The sequence below is a fragment of the Nyctibius grandis genome, chromosome 4 (genome assembly GCF_013368605.1).
Source record: "Nyctibius grandis isolate bNycGra1 chromosome 4, bNycGra1.pri, whole genome shotgun sequence".
NCBI lineage: Eukaryota > Metazoa > Chordata > Aves > Nyctibiiformes > Nyctibiidae > Nyctibius > Nyctibius grandis.
In genome coordinates, this window is record NC_090661.1 from 11,214,449 (window position 1) to 11,237,336 (window position 22,888).

Sequence of the window (22,888 nt, forward strand, 5' to 3'; positions counted from 1 at the left end):
GTCTTCAAAAAGGGCAAGAAGGAGGACCCGGGTAACTATAGACCGGTCAGCCTCACCTCCATCCCCGGAAAGGTGATGGAACAACTTGTTCTTGGTGCTGTCTCTAGGCACATCAAGGATAGGGGGATCATTAGGGGCACTCAGCATGGCTTCACCAAGGGGAAGTCATGCTTAACCAACTTGATAGCCTTTTATGAGGACGTAACCCGGTGGATAGATGATGGTAAAGCTGTGGATGTGGTCTATCTCGATTTCAGTAAAGCGTTTGACACGGTCTCCCACAGCATCCTCGCAGCTAAACTGAGGAAGTGTGGTCTGGATGATCGGGTAGTGAGCTGGATTGTGAACTGGCTGAAGGAAAGAAGCCAAGAAGCTGGAGAGTGGTGGTCAATGGGACTGAGTCCAGTTGGAGGCCTGTGTCTAGCGGAGTCCCTCAAGGGTCGGTACTGGGACCAGTACTATTCAATATATTCATTAATGACTTGGATGAGGGAATAGAGTGCACTGTCAGCAAGTTCGCTGATGACACAAAACTGGGAGGAGTGGCTGATGCGCCGGAAGGCTGCGCAGCCATTCAGAGAGACCTGGACAGGCTGGAGAGTTGGGCGGGGAGAAATTTAATGAAATATAACAAGGGCAAGTGTAGAGTCCTGCATCTGGGCAAGAATAACCCCATGTACCAGTACAAGTTGGGGGCAGACCTGTTGGAGAGCAGCGGAGGGGAAAGGGACCTGGGGGTCCTAGTGGACAACAGGATGACCATGAGCCAGCAGTGTGCCCTTGTGGCGAAGAAGGCCAATGGCATCCTGGGGTGTATTAGAAGGGGTGTGGTTAGGAGGTCAAGAGAGGTTCTCCTCCCCCTCTACTCTGCCCTGGTGAGGCCGCATCTGGAATATTGTGTCCAGTTCTGGGCCCCTCAGTTCAAGAAGGACAGGGAACTGCTACAGAGAGTCCAGCACAGAGCCACGAAGATGATTAAGGGAGTGGAACATCTCCCTTATGAGGAGAGGCTGAGGGAGCTGGGTCTCTTTAGCTTAGAGAAGAGGAGACTGAGGGGTGACCTCATTAATGTTTATAAATATATAAAGGGCAAGTGTCATGAGGATGGAGCCAGGTTCTTCTCAGTGACATCCCTTGACAGGACAAGGGGCAATGGGAGGAAGCTGGAACACAGGAGGTTCCACATAAATACGAGGAAAAACTTCTTTACGGTGAGGGTGACCGAACACTGGAACAGGCTGCCCAGAGAGGTTGTGGAGTCTCCTTCTCTGGAGACATTCAAAACCTGCCTGCACGCGTTCCTGTGTGATATGGTCTAGGCAATCCTGCTCCGGCAGGGGGATTGGACTAGATGATCTTTCGAGGTCCCTTCCAATCCCTAACATTCTGTGATTCTGTGATTCTGTGATTTTTGCATGCAAGTCCCAATTAGAAAACATAATTAGTAAGAGCAGATCATACAAGTGAAAAATTTGGTTTGAGACATTCCTCCTCAAAAAGAAGTCTGAGCTGTGCAATTTGCCAGTACGGCTCTGAGAAGACCCTTGAGGGTGCCATAGAGCAGCTGCTCTGTTTTGTCAAATGAAGTGATTGTCTGCTTCACAAAGTTCTATGACCTCTTTGATGATTAATTAAAATTATCCTGCTGGCTTTTCATACAATCCAAAAAGAGAAGAAAAACGCTTCCAGCGAAGGCCTCGGTCATTGTTAAATGCGTGAGATAATGGTTACCTTCCAAAATAGTTCAGAGCAGTGCTCAAAGCACATCTGTGTGCAATGAGCCTCTTCCATAGACTGTGCGGAATTGCTCTCAGCGATGCCATGTTCTAATCAGGTGCAGAGTTTCCTGAGAAGGAGGCATAGCAGCTAACAGGTACATGGTTGTGCTTGTAGGTGCCTCTGGCTAAAAAAATCTTTGATTGCAGGTACAAGTGATACTAGATAAAAAAGGCAGACCAGTGGAACAGCGAAGGTACTTGTTGCGTAGTCTCAGGATTAACTCCACATCATGTAAATCAAAATGCAAATCAGCGGACAGGCACCCTATGATTTTATATTCTACTGACACTTTTTCATCAGCCTTTGAACGTCCCTTGCTGGCAATATAGAAACTAAAAAGAATCAGAAAAGTTTGTTACAGAAATACTGAACTCAGTAGTCAGCAGAATATGCATATTTAGGTACTGTGTAATAATGCACGATGCAGTCTTTTGTCTGCAGTATGAGGGTAGCCTCATCAGCTAGGAAAGATGTGAGGAGTAGGCCTTATTTCTTTATTTGTACTATCACAAAAGAAGTGGTGGACAGCTATGGCAATGTATAATGTATCTGTACAGATAAAGGGGGAGTAATTTATGAAATACACCGCTTACTGTTTTATGAAATACTGTTGTATGAAACAAAAAGGTAAAGTACCCCAATCTTTTTAGTAAAGGAATTGCTTGGATCTCCAATTTTCTTTCAATGTCTGCTTTCCTGTTCTCTTGCATGTCTTATAATGGAGATAGGTGTGATATTTCAAAGCAAGTCAGCTGCTTGCTGATTCTCTAAGTGCTTCCATTCATCAACTGTCTGTATTTTTTTCTAGAAAATAGAGATATTGCTACTATAGCATTATCATTGATTTTAAAAAATACTGAGTAATTACAAAAGTTCTCTCAATAGGGGTGAGGGTTACGATATAGGCATCTACGGTATCAACACCCATATTTATTTCCTGAATCCTAAATTTCCTTCTGTGAGAGTTAGGAAAACAGTTGTATCATTCATATCTAGTTTATACTGTGGCATATAGCTAGGGTTAGGGTTGGTGAGAGAGTAAAGGTTTGGGAAGCAAATTTCTTTCCGAATTCTGCAGTACCCTTAGAGTTAGGAGAAAGCGATGTCAGTGGGCCAAAAGCTGATGTATTTAGTGTAGGGACTGGCTCCCTGATTTCACCTTGATCACAGAATCACAGAATGGTTAGGGTTGGAAGGGACCTCTGGAGATCATCTAGTCCAACCCCCTGCCAAAGCAGGTTCCCCTAGAGCATGTTCCACAGGGTTGCGTCCAGGCGGGTTTTGAGTATCTCCAGAGAAGGAGACTCCACAACCTCCCTGGGCAGCCTGTTCTAGCGCGTTGTCACCCTCAAAGTAAAGAAGTAATGATGTTTGAGATCATTTTGCAAATTCAGAATTTCAGTAGTCTAGTTTCTCTCTGTATTCTGTAAGACTCTTAAGTTTGAAAGGGAGCAAATGGCAGTATTGACTATTTCTGTTTTTCAGTATGGGGACTGGCAACCTCTTTATATTTTGGGTTGTAATTAAGATTAAGTCTTGGTAGTCTAAAACTGCATTACCCAAATTAATTGTTGGTTGCCACAAAGCTACTAGATGTTGGAAAGGGTTGGTTCCTAAGAGACTGGACCTCAGATTTTGAAACAGCATTATTAGTTAACAGGCTTTTTTGTTCTTCTGTTTTCTGTAGGGATTATTTCTCTACAGATATTCTAAGTTAATTGTGAAGTTGTGATTGGGATAAGAGTTGGAGAAATTAAATCTGAAGAGCTCATTTCATTTTTTTGTTTTCAAGTTTCATAAGAAGAGGACTGGTGTTAAAAGGAATATAGCGTTTTGTCTCTTTTCTGTAGTGCCTGATCACCCGACAGCTGCTGTTAGGGTTAAGGTCATGTTTCTTTTTAGAGCTTGGGACTCTAATGTCTCTATATCTGTTTTACTGCTGGGTCAGCCCTCTCAGCTAAGTCACAGAATCATAGAATCATAGAATGGTTTGGGTTGGAAGGGACCTTAAAGATCATCTAGTTCCAACCCCCCTGCCATGGGCAGGGACACCTTTCCACTAGACCAGGTTACTCAAAGCCCCATCCAGCCTGGCCTTGAACACTGCCAGGGAGGGGCCATCCACAACTTCTCTGGGCAACCTGTTCCAGTGTCTCACCACCCTCACAGTAAAGAATTTCTTCCCAATATCTAATCTAAATCTACCCCCTTTCAGTTTAAAACCATTACCCTTTGTCCTATCACTCCATGCCCTTGTAAAAAGTGCCTCTCCCGCTTTCCTGTAGGCCCCCTTCAGGTACTGGAAGGCTGCTAGAAGGTTTAAATAAATTCTTGAGGCTTGCAGCTAAGAATAAGTCCGATCTTGATACCTAATGCATATTTTCTATTTAATGTTGAGATTTGTTCTGTCTATTATTGAATTTAGAGTTAGGTTTGGGTTGGAAAACCTGTAGAGATGAGTTCATGCTTTTGATTTTATTTACTGTCTGGCTTCAGTCTCTGGCTTGTCCACACTTCTTACAGACTAGTGCACTTCTAGACTTCCTTTGTAAGCATATGATTTTTTTTGCCTCAAAGGAGGCCCCTATACACAGCTGACAGGAGTGCTCAGTTAATCACAGATGGTTGCAAACCACATCACCTCTTCGCTCCCTCCATCAGACAATTCTCTCCTGTTCTCTGAACTGATCTTATACCACTGCACACCTTTATACATGCCCATGGGTATGCAATCCACATCTTTGGCCTCATACTCTAAAAAGACCTTCCAGCTATCTGTGCTCATTAATTTAGCACTTCACTTTCAGAAAATTCTGTCTCAGCATTGCACAGGTGATATATAGGGCTTTGTGCGTGGGTTAGCCCGGAATAATGCAAAGAAGAGCTGTTGCATACTGATTGGCCAGAAGTCTCTAAGTGTCAGCAGAAAGGATTTTTTGGAATTATTTCCAGAATTCAGAAGACTCTCCTGAGTGATTCTGAAATTAATTACAAGGCTTTCTCCTATGTTTGAAACTCCATCCATACTTCTCAGCTAGCTGCACTGGTAAAAAAATTGTCTTTTGTATATAGTGTGTATTCATTAGGCTAAATATTTTAAAAATGTATATCAAAAATTATTGCTATATCTGAAGGCTTTTTGAAATCTACCCTCTCTGAAACCTTGTGCAACATTATTGAAATCAGTAGTGTTAGATTATCCACAAGGAAGAATTTAGTCCAGGTGCTTTCTCTTCAATATCTTCACTGCAACAAGTATTTTTAATTTTGCACATTTCCTTGCTCAACTACATGTGACTTTTTTCCAAAGAAAAGCAAGTAATCACACCATCTTTTTCTCATGTAAGCCTGGCTTGATTTCTTTTTCTTTCTGTTTATTTTAGCTGCAGAATTCTCTGAAAAGCGATTTGTGCCTTGATCAAGGGCCAGACACGGAGAATATCCCAATCATGTATATCTGCCATGGAATGACACCACAGGTTAGTTTGTCTAATGATCTCTCATATTGCTGCTGCTCTTAGTAGACTGTGTAGGAGGAACCATCTTGTACCTGTCCTTGTTTTCCTGCAACAATACCTCCGTAAGCTGTTTAGTAGCTCGTTTACAGAAAGCTAGAACGTTATTTCTGCTGTAAATTGAGAATCACTGGTATATTAGTGCTTTGACAGTGAAGTTTGTTTATTCATTTTGAAAGAATTTAAGGAATATGAGAGTCAGCACTGACCTGGATTTGTTGATAAAAGCTTTCATTTCTGATCTTTAACTGTGCATGTCATATGGATGAAACAATGCATTTTAAAACATTTTACATACATACATATGTATACTCGTAGTTTATTTATACATTATCTGAAGGAACATTTTTTTTTACTTGATATATTTACTATCTCCTTTTCACAAATCTGAATGTACAGCCACCTTCTTCACACCATACAGCTGTGTCAAATTCCAAACCCTGTTCTTCTGAAAGCCCTTCTTCTGAAGCTCCTTTTTTTCTTTCTCTGCTGTTGTCCTGTTACTCTAGTATGTGCCAAAGACTCAAATTACCAAAACCTTTCCATTTTCTTACACAACAGCTGGATTTATTAACTTGGGAAACAAGAGGGTTAAGACATTGTATCTCGCCAAGTGGCTAAGCGTATGTGCGTAGGTGAAAGTGTTTCTAGGCAAATCTTGACAGTAAAAATAAGGTGACATGGTCTAGAACATGCTTGTCAAAGACACGTGTGCAGATTATCTAACTCTGAAAAGTAACATAAGCAAAAATGACGTAAAGGAAATGGATGTACTTGTGGGAGTGATTAGAGAAACTGAAAAGTCCCTCCAGTTTGAATCATTTTTTTCTCTGACTAGCTTTTATAGTTGCTTTCTCAAAATGACCCTATGATGCTCCACTTAAGTTATTGAATGTGGTTTTACCCATGGAATTGTCAGATATGTGATTTGACTACACAGCAAATGAATCCTCCTAGTATCTCAGAAATAAACACAGAGCAACAAGGTGGTCTTGTCCTCTCTACTTGGATCTCGTAGTGAGCTGGAAACATGAGTTTGGTGAGATACGGATAGGATTCTGTACTTCCTTGCCAAGTTACACATGCTGCAACTGTGTTCTGTGCTGGCTTCCTTCGCTGAGAGCCTTTGATATTGATCACTAGTGGCATCATGCTTGAGTAAATTATGAATTATGAAGACAAAAATATCTGAAAATCCCATCCATCAGACTCGCTCACTGCATGGGCTGTGGCTTATTTGTCACATAATTGTGTGGTAACCACTGTTTGCCTCCAGGAGGTTTTTAAGCTAGTCCTCAGTGTTTGCTGAGCAACTGTGTAATTCACCCGTGAGCCAGAGCCATTATTCTTCATGTTCTGGGAAGGTGCCATAACTCTCTTCTGGCATATCGTCTGTGATAACAACACACTACAGGCACGGCTGTAAATTCCAATTAGAAATTTTAATTATAGTTAAGAGACAAACAACAACAACAACAACAAAAAAGGTCACTTCAATTAGCACAGTTCAGTGTTCACCGGATCAAGAACTACCTTTGAATGTCAGCTGAAGTTCTGTATAAATGAGATAGCAGCAAATACGTGACAGAGGGAGAAGAGGCAAGGGAAACTTTTCTTGACAAGATTCTGCTCCTTTCATAATTACAATGTTGTGTCTCCTTCCAATTACTGTGTACTTTATTTTGTAACTAATGATGTTAAAAACAACCCCCAAAAAGGCCCATGTATGAGCAAGATCCCAGTAATGAGTGAGAAGTTTCTTTAAAAGAGTAGACTTTCTCTATGTTAGGGATTATGGTATTGAGAGGAAAAGCACTAGCTAACATTATTCAGCATACTTCTACGAGATCCATTGCACATATTGCATCTCTTGCTTAAGCACAGCTGCAGCCATTTGCATTTCCTCCAGCATATTGGAAATATTTGAATAAATATTCCTTTTAATCTTGAACTTGCCAGTAACCACAAAAGATACTGGTGAGACACTAATTTTATTGTAGTAGTGGTGAAATGCTATATAAGGGGGGTTATTTTGCCCACCCGGCAGTCCTTATCAAAATAGACTAGTCAAAAAGATTAGTCCCCTGATTTAGGACTGCTTGTATGACTGAGGAGTTTGGTGATGCTGTTCTTGGTTCTGGTGCAAAGTTTTACTGTTGAAAAAATACCCTTTCCTGTTTTAGAGCTGCCACAATGGAGGGCTTTGTGCTATTGTGTCTAGATGAGCATTAATATATCTGACTGCCAGGAACCATTCCCTCATACACAGTTTAAGTTGCTGTTCTTAGTTACTGCTACAGCCTCTCTTCTAAATCGGGGAACTCCCCTTTTTTCTACTAACCTCTTTCAGGTGTTTTGGGATTTTCATCTTTTTGCATGGGAAGTGGCTTAGATGAGGCGTTTGACATCAAGTAGCAGTTTCAGAATTGTACTTAGAGCTACTATTTCCTTTTTAGCATGTTTTATACAAGAAAGAAATCATTGAAGTCAATAGAAAGGGAACTGCATATCTGACATTAAAAATCCATGCTCCGTTTTTTGCAGACAGTATGGAGAACATCATGTGTAGCTTCATAATTACAAGCCATAGAAAATGGCAAGGAAATATCCTCAAGTATTGCAATGAAATGATCAGAAATAATTTTCCCTGCAGTGCCTCAGTTTCATTTTAAATACACATCAGAATTAGTGATGGTAAGGCTTCTGTGATTCAGATTCCCCAACCTTTCAGCAATCCATGCCATATGTCTACTGTAACTAACATTAGCATGTTCATAGTTCATTCCTGCAAGTATCTTAGAGCGCTTTGTAACTGTGTTTATTTTGTAGTACTGTTCTACAAATAGAGAAACTGATGCAAATCTTACGTGTGATTAAATAATAGGATGGAATGGAAAATCAGAACATAATCTGTCCGTTTCCTTAGTCCTCTGACACTACTACTGAGAGAGGATTTCTCACAGCAGGGTATTTGGCTTGGCCTGAAGAGACAGAGGGCACTTGAAAAACTAGAATCCACGATTAGGTATGTTTTGTGCCCTCCTTCTGTCATCAGAGAGTGCTTCCCAGGGTAGCTGTATTTTGTCCTGGTCCCCAGGAGCCTGGACACTTTGCAAGTTATGATACACTTTGGGAGTTACGATATCATCCACTGAGCAGAGCAACTTTCATGTTTAACCAGTGAAAAAAACAAAATGGGTGGTGATCCTGCAATGCATTCGCATGAATTTAAGGGAAGAATTGCTGTTACTTTATCTTTAGTAAGAATGATTTCATTATAAAATATTGCCTAGATAATTATAGATTCTGTTGAGAACTTCTTTGTCTTTCTAAGTGGTAGCATGTGAACAGCTTAACTTTCTAAGTTGCTCATCCTCCCCCATTTCTGCTGCCAGAGTGTATTGCTTCCTAAGCATCATATCCCTCTATTTCTGCCTTTAGTCACTCTCTGTCCAAAATCAACACTGTCATTACTACTCCCATCCGTACAGCAACATACAGTATGTTGGCATAACTCCCCAGACTCATCAGGAAGAACACCACTGTCACACCTGAGCATCTGCTGTTACTTCTTGTAGCCACCATGGGTACCAGGCAGCTATTAGATGTGCATGAAGCAAGGCCATAAGGGGGTTTTGGTACCTTTGGTGTGCTGATGGTCAGCTGTTTGGAAAGGGCTTTTATGGTATATCTTACCCTGTCATATCAAGCCTCTTCTGCTGTGCAGTGCTGCTGCTTCTTAGAACAGCTGAACAAAACTGACTTCTGCGACTATTAAAATAGCTAACATAGTAAATGCAACATGGTAAAATAGTTAATGACAGTGGTTAAAATAGGTTCCTACTACACTGTTCAGTGGTAGTAGAAATCATGTTGCTTTAATTGCATGAGAACAGCTCAGAGGCAAAGCACAACAGCCCACAGTTGTTCTTGGCTAAAGAGACTACACTGGAGACAGCTGGAAGGTGTGAGGATGCAGCCCTCCTTCAGTGTGGTGGTAGAGGGAAACAGGAAAATTGGGAGATGAGGTGGACTGGCAGTAAGGGAGAAAGTGAGAGGAGATAAAGGAAAGAAGGGAAGACAGAACAGCAGTGGCAAAACAGTGCAAAACATAAAGTTCATGTGAGATTGTGGGGTTTCTGCTGGTTTTTTTTAAAGTGGTTCATGCAGAAAAGGATAAAGGTGCTGTTTAAATTCTTGAACTTGTTGAAGCAAAGTTACAATTCAGTCATACATTTAGGCCTTAAAAGGTCCATTTCCCGCAGTGCCCCCATTTTGCATGGAGAAGGTGGTTGCTTGTAGTTGCAGTAAATACATGCCCAAGGCCTGACTGCATTCTCTTCCTAATTCTGGGAATCGCTGGAGCCTGGATGCTTGGTGGTGTTTAAGACTGCTGTTTAACCAGGCCTGTAATCTTGAAGGCAGACTGATGGCAGCATGTCGCTGAGTGATAATTTGGAAGAATCTTTGCTGAGAATGAAACACCACGTTACTAGAGACTTTATAATTATCGTATAATAAACAAGTACCATCAGTCAATGAAGTGATACTTTAAGTACGGATTTATCTTGAAAAGTGCTTGTGATTGAGGGGATAATGGGCAGTTCTGTGTTCCCTTGTTCAATAGCTTCTGGCTCATATACTTCTCAATTTATAAGCAGTTAAACCACAAAGCTCATACACGGATGTGAAAGTCAATACAAACCAGTTAGATTTTCAGGAATTCAAGTTGAGGATCAGGGTCAGAAGACTAGATTGGGAGAATTACTAGAAAAGAAACGCAGGTGAGAAGGGACACTCATTCCTATCCTTTCATAGTCTCGCAAGAGATTGCAGAACTGACCCTCTGAAACCGATAACTACAGCCCTACCTGGTATGAATTATTGCATCTCTGCTGAAGGCAATGAAAGGAAGTCATGCCAACAAGTAGAGCTATGCCAGTTTACACTGTATGAGACTCTGACCTGAAAGCTTAATGTTGTATTCCAAGCACAGCGTGCGCAGTACTGGAAACAGCGCTTACAAGAACTCCCATAAACTTTTAAAAATTCTTTGTATGATTAATGAGTTCTCCTTTTTAAATGTTATTCATACATATTTTTGTGAAAACTATTTTTTTCTTTAATGAAACTTCTTAGCGTGGTGGTTGTTCATACACAGATATTTGTTAATTTGTTAGCAAGAATACATATGAGTAAAAATGGCTATCACTGAAGGCATTTATATTGCAGTAAAAAAAGTACAGGGTTGATCACAAACACCGTATAGTTATTAGTCCAGTTTGTAAAACCCAAGGGAGGGAACAATTCGTAGATGTTCAGCAAATAATTATCAAAAGAATTAGAATAGCTTTGCAAATAATTTGGGGAAAAAAAAAGACAAAATTTGTCACTTTATTTTAAATTAATAATTTAGACATCTGTTGAGCAAAGTTAGTGTGGTCTTCAGGTTCTTGAGACATTACAAATATAAACATCTCAAAATTGAGTTTTAATAGAGACTTAATTTTAATAAGTCTGTTGCAGTGTTAAAAATTTTCTTTAGATTCCTGTGCCTAATGAAATTCACATTGTCAATGCCAGGAAGGCTGGGAGAAGAACCGCATGTTTTGTTAGAATGAGTGTTAAGGGACTTTGGAAGCAGAAGCAGTACCCTCTTAGCAGAGGCTTTCTGTGTATCTCAAGTATGCTGACCAAGAAGCATTATATACCATTTTATAGGGAGAAATTAATAGATGAAATGTGATTATATAATTTACTACATGTCAGGCTTTCCATGACATCTTTCCATTTGCTTTAAAGGAAAATAATCATGGAAATACTGAATACTGCAGCTGCTTTTTCTTCACAGTCTTGACACTGCTGCCAACGGAGCACCACAATACTGCTGTCCTGAAAAGTTTTAGATAAAGGAGTTTCTGCAGTTTAAGAACAGCGTATTGCTGTGATGACTCAGATCCTGAGCTGGCTTATGAATGTGTACATATTCTTTTTATTCTACAGCTGAAAATTAAACTTACAGTGAAATCGTAATTATTCGAAGCCAAAAATACAGCATTCTAAGAAACTACTATGAAATACATACATTTTAGAAAACAAGGGGTCTTTTGTTATTTAGAAGTAGGGCCATGTTCTTAAGTGTGTGTGTAAAACACATAAGCATTGCAAACCGAGAGTCTTTGCAAGAAAAGAGTTAAACAGAAGACCCCTCTCACGGTTTAAAGCTGGGCTGGCTATTAAACCTGTGGCAGATGCTCTCTGTTAACCCTCCCCCCCCACCCACCCAAGGGGAAAGGGAAAAGGGAGAGAGACTTATGGGTTGGAAAGTTAAAACAGTTTTAATAAACTATAGTAATGAAAAAGAGTATAATAGTAATAATAGAAATAATCAAATATATACAAATATACACAAAACCAAGACTGAGAGCTTGGAAATCCTCCTCAGGCAGAGTTGCTCCCCACAGCACGGGCAGAGGGGAAAATGCAGTAGCTCCCCCTGCCATCATACCTGCAGGCTTTTAACTGCAGAATTGGCAAAGCTGGTACCAATCAGTGGGAGACAGGAGGGCCCCTCCCTCCTGGGCCCCACTTCCAGGAGGCAGTAGGTTAGTGATAAATAGGAAAGTGAGAATGACGTGTATGGGATGGAATACCTCGTTGGTCAATCTTGGGTCACCTGCCCTGTCTGCTCCTCCCTGCAGGTGCAACCCCCCTTTGGCTCTTCACTCATAAGCAGCGAGGAATTTAGCAGTGACCTTGGTTTCTCTAAGACTAATTGGCCTGGTTTGGGCCAAACCAGGACATTCTACCCCTTATTCCATACCATTCACGTCATACTCAGATCACCACTACCTTTTCATTTTCAAATATATATACACATATCACTAGTTTATGATTCATCTCTATACAAAAAGTTCATTAAGTTCATTTGGTTCAGGACTGTGGGTTTCCATCTGGCTAGCAGTCTCTCAGCAGTCTCTCTGGCTAGCAGTCTCTCTTTTGTCACAGTTCGTGCCCACGGGTTGCAGGTTAAAGATGTCAGACTCGAGGAGGTTACTGGACGCCACTTGATGAAGCTAGCTCTGGTCTCATCACCACTGTCTTAACCTGAAAGACACTTATGCAGCAACAACATACAGTTCAGAATTAAGTAGTCTCACCCAGAATCAGATCACCTTCAGGGACGCATCGGACTTCACCATCTTGCAACATCACCCACCAAGTACATCCAGGACCCTGAGCAAAAGCAATCCCACGAATGGGTTTACCTTTGCCCGTTGCAGGAAGAATCCAGACAGTTTTTCCCAATAGATTCCTTTCATGCACCACCGGGACTTTATCTCCTTCTACTGTATGTAGAAGGTCTGACTGAGCAGGGCCAGCTCGATTGATAGATCCCCTGGTGTTAACTAACCAGGTAGCTTGTGCCAGATGCTTATCCCAGTTTTTAAAGGTTCCACCCCCCATTGCTTTCAGGGTAGTTTTTAACAGCCCATTATACCGTTCAATTTTCCCCAGAGGCTGGTGCATGATAGGGGATGTGATATACCCATTCGATGCCATGCTCTTTGGCCCAGTTATCTATGAGACTGTTTTTGAAATGAGTCCCATTGTCCGACTCAGTTCTCTCTGCTGTGCCATGTCGCCACAAGATTTGCTTTTCGAGGCCCAGAATAGTGTTCCGGGCAGTGGCATGGGGCACAGAGTATGTTTCCAGCCATCCGGTGGTCGCCTCCACCATGGTAAGCACATAGCGTTTACCCTGGCGGGTTTGAGGGAGTGTGATATAGTCAATTTGCCAGGCCTCCCCATATTTATATTTCAACCACCGCCCCCCATACCACAAAGGTTTTAACCGTTTGGCTTGCTTAATTGTGGCGCATGTTTCACAATCATGGATAACCTGTGCAATAGAGTCCATAGTTAAGTCCACCCCTCGGTCACGAGCCCATCTGTATGTTCCATCTCTCCCTTGATGACCTGAAGTGTCATGAGCCCACCGAGCTAAAAATAGTTCACCTTTATGTTCCCAGTCCAAATCTATCTGGAACACTTGAGCAGCTTGATCCGCTTGTTGGTTGTTTCGATGTTCCTCAGTTGCCCGACTTTTAGGTACGTGAGCATCTACGTGACGTACCTTCACGACTAGTTTCTCTAGCCGAGCAGCAATATCTTGCCACAATTCAGCAGCCCAAATAGGTTTACCTTTGTGCTGCCAGTTGCTTCGCTTCCACTGCTTTAACCACCCCCACAAGGCATTTGCTACCATCCATGAGTCAGTATAAAGATACAGCCTTGGCCACTTTTCTCGTTCAGCGATGTCTAAAGCCAGCTGGATGGCTTTTACCTCTGCGAATTGACTTGATTCACCTTGTCCTTCTGTGGCTTCTGTGACTCGTCGTATGGGACTCCATACAGCAGCTTTCCACTTCCAATGCTTTCCTACAAGACAGCAGGATCCATCGGTGAACAGGGCATACTGCTGCTCATCCTCTGGTAGTTCATTATATGGTGGGGCTTCTTCAGCACGTGTCACCTCAATTAAGAAATGGATTCGTGCTGCTCACAGGGACTGGACCTTCATTTCTCCTATTCACACTTGGGAAAAAGGAATTTGAGGCCCATCTACCCTGGCTGCGGTCCTGCTCACTGGTAACTGGAGCAGCCATCCTCCTAGAAAAATTCTCTCTGGTATTTCTTTTAGCTTGCAACTCACGTACTCGTGCCTGTAGGGTACTGGTAGGTTGTCCATGCCATCTGCTCATGTCCTCCCCATAACCACGCAGGGCAAACCACAGGATACCTCGTGATGTGTTCCGTTTCCTTTGAGCTGGTCCTGTAGGAGAGCGTTTTCTCCTAACGGCTGCAACGCGCGCCTGTGTAGGTAGAGAGTCAAGTTTATTCTCGATCCTGGACAGTTTGTCTGACAGTTGTTTAAATGAGTCCTTGTTTTCCTTAGTCAGTTTTTCCACAGCCGAGACACGGGCCTGCAGTGGGGAAGAAATACTATCTTCATACTGTCGCATACAGTTAGCCATTTTGCCCACAGTAGAACGTGCCATATCATCTTCTCCCCATACTAATATTGACAATGTATGGGCATGTGTTGGTGGAGCACTCTTCACGACCTTCCAGAACATGGATCGGTTGCATTCCACTTCATCAGGTTCTACAGGATCTACAATGTCCCGTGGGTGTCTATAAATGATCTCTTGCACAGCTAGTTCTCTAAGGTAGTTAATACCTTTTTCTATAGTGGTCCATTTGCTTAGGTGGCTCATAACATCATCTTTATAGGGATACCTGCTCTTTACAGCTGACAAGAGTCGCCTCCAGAGACTGATAGTGTTTGACTTCCTTGCGAGCGCCTTATCAATACCACCATCTCTGGACAGGGATCCCAACTGTCTGGCTTCTCTGCCATCTAATTGCATGCTATCTGCCCCATTATCCCAGCATCGGAGCAACCAGGTTATAATAGGTTCACCGTCATAACGGCTGAAGTCTTTCCTTATATTTCTCAGGTCCTTCAGGGATAAGGAGTGGTAGGTTATCTCTACGTCCGAGTCCTCTTGTGATAGTTCTGCTTTAGAAGGACCTTTGTTCTGTGATGGGTCTGCTTTAAAAAGACGATCGAGGAAACCCCCATCTGTGTCAGGCCCTGACTCTGCCTGAGAAGGGCCCTCACCTGGGTCATATGATGGCTCTGCCTTAGAAGGCTCTGAGTCATCATCCTTCACTTTACTAGCTGATTTCTTTTGGTATTTCTTCCTGGTTACAGGAGCAATTGGTACAGATTCGATAGATGCTGGGGTCTGAGTAGATGCAGTGGCTGTCGTGGGAGTGCTGAGAGTCTGAGTAGCTGCAGTGGCCATCTTGGGGGGTGTAGCAGCTGTGGTACAGGCTGCCGAGGCTTCAGTGGGTTTAGTGGCTGTAGCGGCAGTACACACTGTAGGATCTGAGGTGGTTGCATAACACCTACAACTGTCCCTGCACCGATATTTAATCTTATCCCACATCAGAAACACATTCAGGACAACCAAAAATAAAAACATGCCACCTAGACAGCACCATCCTAATTTCGCAAAATCTAGTGGAATCAGCTTGGCAGAAAAGGAGAAGGTACTATTATTTCCCAAAGTAAAACTGGAAGTGTAATCATAACAGAATCAGCTAAAGGACGCCTGGAGCGTGCAGATGAAGTTGCTGCTACTGATTCGCGATTAAAGCTGCCCATCATTGTGTCATAGAGATAAGAGATCGGAATATTAACTGCCCAGTTTATCACAGCATAAATCAGTATCAAACCCCATACCAAAACAATACATTTCGACCAGCGCCCACTGCTAAACTGCATGTAAACATTCATAAGAAGCAACCAATAACACAGTGCCCACGGCAGGTAAGGCATCATTGCAATACTCAACTGTGAAAGAAACTCCATAAAAAGATGAGATAACACAGCATTCAAAAATGACATCACCATCTTCACTATCTGTTTTAACTTTCCAACCCCTCGTAAATCTCAAAGGAAGAAATCTGATACTCTCTCAGCTGAGCCCTCTGGGTCTCCTCCCACCAGAGCCAGGATTCAACTTATCAGAGCAACCTGTTGGAGCTTCTCTCGAGCCCCACGTTGGGCACCAATAAATCTGTCACGGTTTAAAGCTGGGCTGGCTATTAAACCTGTGGCAGATGCTCTCTGTTAACCCTCCCCCCCCACCCACCCAAGGGGAAAGGGAAAAGGGAGAGAGACTTATGGGCTGGAAAGTTAAAACAGTTTTAATAAACTATAGTAATGAAAAAGAGTATAATAGTAATAATAGAAATAATCAAATATATACAAATATACACAAAACCAAGACTGAGAGCTTGGAAATCCTCCTCAGGCAGAGTTGCTCCCCACAGCACGGGCAGAGGGGAAAATGCAGTAGCTCCCCCTGCCATCACACCTGCAGGCTTTTAACTGCAGAATTGGCAAAGCTGGTACCAATCAGTGGGAGACAGGAGGGCCCCTCCCTCCTGGGCCCCACTTCCAGGAGGCAGTAGGTTAGTGATAAATAGGAAAGTGAGAATGACGTGTATGGGATGGAATACCTCGTTGGTCAATCTTGGGTCACCTGCCCTGTCTGCTCCTCCCTGCAGGTGCAACCCCCCTTTGGCTCTTCACTCGTAAGCAGCGAGGAATTTAGCAGTGACCTTGGTTTCTCTAAGACTAATTGGCCTGGTTTGGGCCAAACCAGGACAACCCCACATCTAGCAGCTGCTGATACTAGCACATTTCAGTGGTTGTCAGGGAATAAGGAAGAACAGAACAAAACCTGCTGGTGTGGATCAATGATTGACCCTTCAGACTTGAAAAATCACTGCCCTGAAGATGAGATGTCTACGATAAACATTTTCAGGGAGTTTTTTTTAAGCAATAAAAAACAGCACAGCAGCTGTTTTAACAGCTGTCAGTCACATGCAAACTCAGGGTTGATGTTCATGTTTGTCTTTAAGGTAAATGTTAGACTCATTCAACATCTGTGTGTAAGACAGACTGATCTGACATCTGCTCTCCGTAGTACCATTTCTTTCTAAGGACCTGCTAACGCATTGGTCTGAAGTTAGCAATTACCTGGTTTATGATGATTCTTTTATGTATGCAGACAGATACAGAGTGCAAGACTGATGATTCTTTTATGTATGCAGACAGATACAGAGTGCAAGACAGAAACTGAACTGTACAAAACATCCAATTATATCTTGGTCCAGATACTCTGCAGTGAAAAGTCACACCATGCAGCAGAGAGAGTAGTCATTCCTCTCTCTGTACGGCCGAAGTATGTCATTATTCATACAGAGTGAAGCAGCTGCATCACGAGAGTGGCAGCTTAGCTGGTCGGCCTGATTCTTAGTGTCCCTGCACAGGGGTCTGTGCTTCTCCACGTTCTTCCAGAGGCCGCGTCTGACAGCACCGTCAGGCGCATTGTTTTCCTTTGCCTTTTTCACTAAGTCTTGTGGAATGATCTAAGCACTGGGCCTACCACTGACTTTATGTACATACAACATGCTTTCTGGGAACAAGGGTATTTCCACAGTAAGTGCTTCCGGAACTAGAATAGCTCTTTTTTTTTTTTTTTTTTTTTTTTTAATCTGCATTGCTCAGTTCAGCAAAGGTCCAAGTAATAGAAGATAAAGTTACAGAGTTAGTGAAACTGCCTAGCAAGGATTGTTATAAGCATTAATGAATTTTAATTTTTGTTTTAAACATATTCTGTGAAGGGCCTGCTTGCTACAGCAATTAATGTCTTATATAAGGCACTCCTGCTGAGTAGTTCATCGAGGCTATTTATATTTCTGTTAATTTCAGTGCATAAATCCTGATTTTGATGATAGTAAAGTTAATAGAAACTGTGACCTTGCTTGCAATGGAAGCAAAATCTGGTGTTAGTTTTTTGCAATCCCTTTCGAAGTAGAGAGTTTTTCTGATGTATGCCTGAGAAGCTAAAGCCAGCGAACACTTTTTCAAAGCTGCAGCCTCTTTAGAATATATGACAGATACATCAGGGAGCTACAGAGATGTTTCAAATGTTTCCAAAACCAACCGGTCTTTCCTTGGCCTAGCACAGGCAGTCCAGGACTTCTTGGGAACGTGTTGTGGATGAAGACTGTAATATATCATTTCAAGTTGTATATTATTTTATTTTTTTAATCTTTTTCCTTAAGTTTGATTCTGGCCAAATTCTCATTATTTACTTCTGTGCAAAGTTTCAGAGAGAGAATCTGTTGATCTGATTTCTAGTTTTGGAGCAAATTCTGTACTGAACCATTTGCCATGGGTAAATGATTTCTGTACTTGCTGTGGTTTGATTCAAGAGGCTTTCTGTTGATATAGATAATATCACCGTTACCCAGTGTTCTGTATGGTTTACCTCATTCAAATTCAGTGTCTGTTGGCTGGTAGGAGAGATTCTCTCAAACTGAAGAGAGTTGTTTATTTGCAGGTGAAGATCAGTGGTGGTGAATTATTAGCTTGTAAAGTACAAGTGTGGATCTATCAGTAGGTCCATTGTCTAAGCATAGACTGGTGAGTGGTTTGTGGACTGTATTTTGCAGCTCACCATAGGTCTTTATGATAGTAGTACCAGAGACTAACCTGTCTCTTCATCTTATGAACGCCATTCTCCGTTCACAGGGTAAAAGACACTTTAATTCAAAAGAAGAAGCACAAGAGTCCTTCTTTAGGTTTCAGACCTAGGATTGGTCTTTTGTGTGTTCCACTTCACTGATGAAAAACAAAAGCAAAGAAAAAAAGCTGTAAAACTGCATTACTCTGGATCAGAGGAAATATCTTCTACATCCCTCAATTTGGAAATAATGGAGTGGATATTGCTGCTTATTTATTTTTGTGTTTGAAACCATGTAGTGTAAAAACATTGTGGGTGCCTGTGAGAATTGAGAGAACTGATCACTTGGAATTGAAACTCCAACCATAGTGAAATGAAATAGCTGAAAAGCAATCATTTTTTTTCCTAAGAGTAACATCGATTTTCTCATTTGGGAGTGTATAGCCTTTATGTACTCTTGGAGAAATTGTTTTGTTTCAAAGAATTTTTTTTGTTTTGATAGAATTGCCTAGAATTAAATGTCTTAGATGCTTTTGAAATCTATATTCTTGCCTACTGTACAGGATCGTGGCTGAAGGTGAGCGTGAATAATGAAAAAGGAAAATACTAATATAAGCTGAAACCAGTGATCTGGTTAAAGCTGTAATCTTGACATTCAGGTTCCTGGACCTGAGTTGATATTAAAAAGCAAGAATTCAAAGAGTAATTAAATTCCTTTGAGTGCTATGAATATTTAGGACCAGAAGGAAAAACATTAAGAACTTGAATTACTTGAAAACTTAGAGCCAAGAAGGCTCTTAGAAAACAAAGGTATTTTAAAATTAATATTGGCTAATCGATAAGCATTTTTCTGACTGAGAAGTGACTGCTTGTTTTATGAAGGTAGATGCAGCAGAAGAATCAAAGGTAACTTGGCCAGTGCCACAGATGATTTGTGTTTGAAAAAGCAAATACAACCCCTAACCACAAAATATAACAGGAATAAAAGCAGTTATCTGTAATATGCCATATCTGTTCAATCATCCATTCTTCTAAATAAAAGAGAAATGCTCATCTCGGAGAATAGATGAGAGTTCTTTTAAAATAGTTGCACTATTTAGTATTTTACAGTAGAGGTACTGGTACAATTTTACATACATTACAAGATGTGCTGAAAAGATACAGAAGCATAAAATGACCTTTAATGGGAGGAAAGATTGCAAATGCTGATCAGAAGTCATGCCAGGAGGGTACTCAGAAAGTGCTATCAGAGGCGTTTGGTTAGAAAGCTTCTTCCTTGTAGAGCAGGATTTCCATAGAGATAATACAAACTTCAACTGGCGAAAGTTCTGATGTAATTTACCTAGACTTGATAAACTTGGCTTTCATCACATTACTGCAGAAAAGAATAATGCATCGTATCAGTAAAAAATAGCAGTAAGCAAACTTGTGGAGTGCACAGGGAAGTACACTGGGGACCACAAAGAATGCTCATGCACAGAAACAACAGGATAAATAAATTAACACCTCTGTTCTGCTCTGTTGTACCATACAGCTCACAGATCTGGGGCTTTTTCAGTTTGGGTTTTGGGGTTTTTTTTGGTTTGTTTTTTTTTTGTTGTTGTTGTTGGGGTTTTTTTTTTAAGAAAACCTGTGTAGTTTATATTGCTGTTCCTGTGTGATATGGTCTAGGTAATCCTGCTCCGGTAGGGGGATTGGACTAGATGATCTTTCGAGGTCCCTTCCAGTCCCTAACATTCTGTGATTCTGTGATTCTGTGATTACAGAAAGTTCTTCCCAGAATTGTTTTTTAATAATTTATGAAGTATTTCCATTTCATGTTTTGTGTATCATGTTATCATGACCTTGCATGTTTTCTGCATTGCTTTAATTTTTGTACTTGCCTCTCAGCCCTTGGGTTGTCCTCTTCATCTTGAATTCTGTTGCCTCTCTATATGACTAAATCCTACTTTAGCATCATTATCATCTTTCTTGGCTATCTTGTCCACTGTTGATATGTGTTACTGATATAGGAAGAGAGGGACATATATATGCTGTCTCTATAGTTTGACTGAAACTATTCAGCATTTTGTTAAATAGATGAGGCTGAGGCAGGAAAAGAGGGTAAGTGGAATATCAAAGGAGTTGGTTTTCAGACTATTTAAATTTAACGTCTTCTTAAGATTTCTTTGCATTTTATAAGTTTCAGATCATGGTTACTGAGCTTGTGATGGTCACTGTAAGAACTTTTCTCCCTAGTTCACATTTTTAAGGTGATTTGCCCAGAATATCTGTAGTAAAAAAACTGCATTGAAAATGTAATTGAAACAAACTGTTGTGAGCAAGTGCAGTGCCTAAGAATTTAAAATTATCAGAGCATTTCAAGCTCTTATGTAGTGTTTTAATTTAGAAAAGATTAGAGTTGTTAGCCTGAATATTATACAATAGTTCAAAACTGTTCTCATCTGGGAAATAAAAATGCACATATATTTTCAGGCAATTTTTTTTCTTGTCTTAGAGTACGTAATTTTTTGCATGAATAGTTTTGACCAAAAGGATTTCAACAAGTTAAAACATCAAAATATTTGAAAACAAGAAGGTGAAATATTGCTGAGCTTCTAGATGATAAACCTGGCACTGGATTTTGGGTTCAGATTCTGTGCTTTTCATGTTGGACACTAAGCTGATTAAAGGTAACACTGCCTTTCAGATTTGGTTCAGTTCAGGAGTATAGGCTTACAGTAGCCTATTACATACACCCAGTGAGCTGGTGCCAAAGGGCTTTGGAGCTAACACCCCCAAAATACACTGGCTGTTGTGTTTTTGAAGCTGCTGCTGACTTTTGCAATGGTTGGCTAATACACTGATCTAGGAGCCTAAAGTTAGCCCACTCAGAGATCTCACTCAAGTACTTTGCAAATGAGCACTATTAGTATGGAGTGATGAGTGGTGTTCCTCACCGTGTGGAGAGGAACCCACTGACCCTCATAAAGGGTCCCACTAGAAATTTGTAAAGGACTGCTGCAGAGGGACCAAGTATCTTCAGAAAGCAATACGGCTTGTAGCTCAGCATCAGTGATGTGGTATTCACTGGCTTGAGGCCATCAGCCATTTCGCTACCAACACTGTAAACACCTCGTGATCTCTTGAACAGAGAAGCGCAGGCCTTGGGACAGCATCCATGTGCTGCACTGTGTGGTGCTGGCCCCCAGTGGGGCCTTGCAGGACACCCCACCGACCGCTGGGAGCTTGTTAATGGGCCATAGGTGTGCTACGCTCTGCCTTCCCCAGCGTGGAGCCGGCTTTACTCGACGTAGACGTATGGTTTTGGTGTCCGTCAGAACGACTCCTCTTAGGTCTTGTTTGTACTAGAGCATTGTTGTCAACTGCATATCAGTTGAGAACTGCTAGAAGCCATAGCTCCTGTCCACATGTGAAAGTGGTAGCTGTCTCTGGCCTTGTACATGATGTGACTGGTGAAAAGTGTGCTCCATCTTATTCAGTTATATCTTAATCATTTCAGTGGTACTGCACAAGTGCCCATGTATTTCTTTTCTCCTAACAAAAATGTATTAAGAGGCTATCCTGAGGCCACATACGCACAGTACCCTGATACTCTGTACACTACTTCAGTGTTGAGTTGAAATATTTTTTAAAAGTGAAATTAACTTCCCATTTTATATTAACAATCTTTCTCTACCAGGTGGAATAGGTGTAAAAATTTCCATAGTTCAGTTCATTTTCATCTCAAAAAATATATAGTACAAACAAAAAAGAAGGACAGGGCTTTCCTTTGTTAAGTTGAAAATGTTTTTAATTAATGCTTTTGGAGAAATAAAACAGCTGTGTTGGGTACCTGCAGTGTCTCATAATCTAACACTCTGAGCATTTCACATTTTGTAAGTGCATTCATTTGAAATAGATCAGAGTTGCCTAGTATGTAGCAATTACTACAGTTATCCATATTTTAAAGATGTCTCTTCTCATTGCAAATTGCCATTTCAATCAGCAGTCTTTAAAACCAATTGTTGTTTATAATATAAATTCAGCATAAAACCTACATAGTTATTGGAACACACGTGTAGCACTTGGAGATAGATATTGTAGTAATGGTCAGATGGTTGTCAATTTAAACATTCTTTTGACTGATGTTATATGTCATTTGTTACTTCATCAGAGTTAAGAGTTCTGAAGGTCAGATTTTTGTTTCTCAAATTCTTGACAGTTATGTGAATAACAGTTAGAGAAGGTAATTAATACTGTAGATGGAAGATTCACTTTATAATTTCTTTAGTTTATTGATAATTTTATTATGTCATTCCATTAATTGAAGTCATCCACTGGCTCATTTAGAATTCATGGACCAAATTCAGTCCCCATGGAAGCATATTTAACTCTCTCTGTAATTACCCGAGCCACATTACTTTCACAGCATTCATTCCAATTCTGATCAGCAGTGCAGTTTCAGCTTAGTTTCTCTCTAGTATTGTTCACCATTTGCCG

At 41.2% G+C, this 22,888-nt stretch overlaps 1 protein-coding gene across 4 annotated transcripts in view; it reads left to right on the top strand.

Annotated features, from left to right (window-relative positions):
- Nucleotides 1-22,888, top strand: part of GALNT18 (polypeptide N-acetylgalactosaminyltransferase 18) — a 253,855-nt gene that overhangs the window by 193,772 nt on the left and 37,195 nt on the right. For all 4 annotated transcript variants that reach the window (XM_068399285.1, XM_068399289.1, XM_068399286.1 and 1 more), the window contains exon 10: nt 5,163-5,258. In XM_068399285.1, the coding sequence (XP_068255386.1) occupies nt 5,163-5,258 (96 nt within the window). The remainder of the gene's footprint in view (nt 1-5,162; nt 5,259-22,888) is intronic.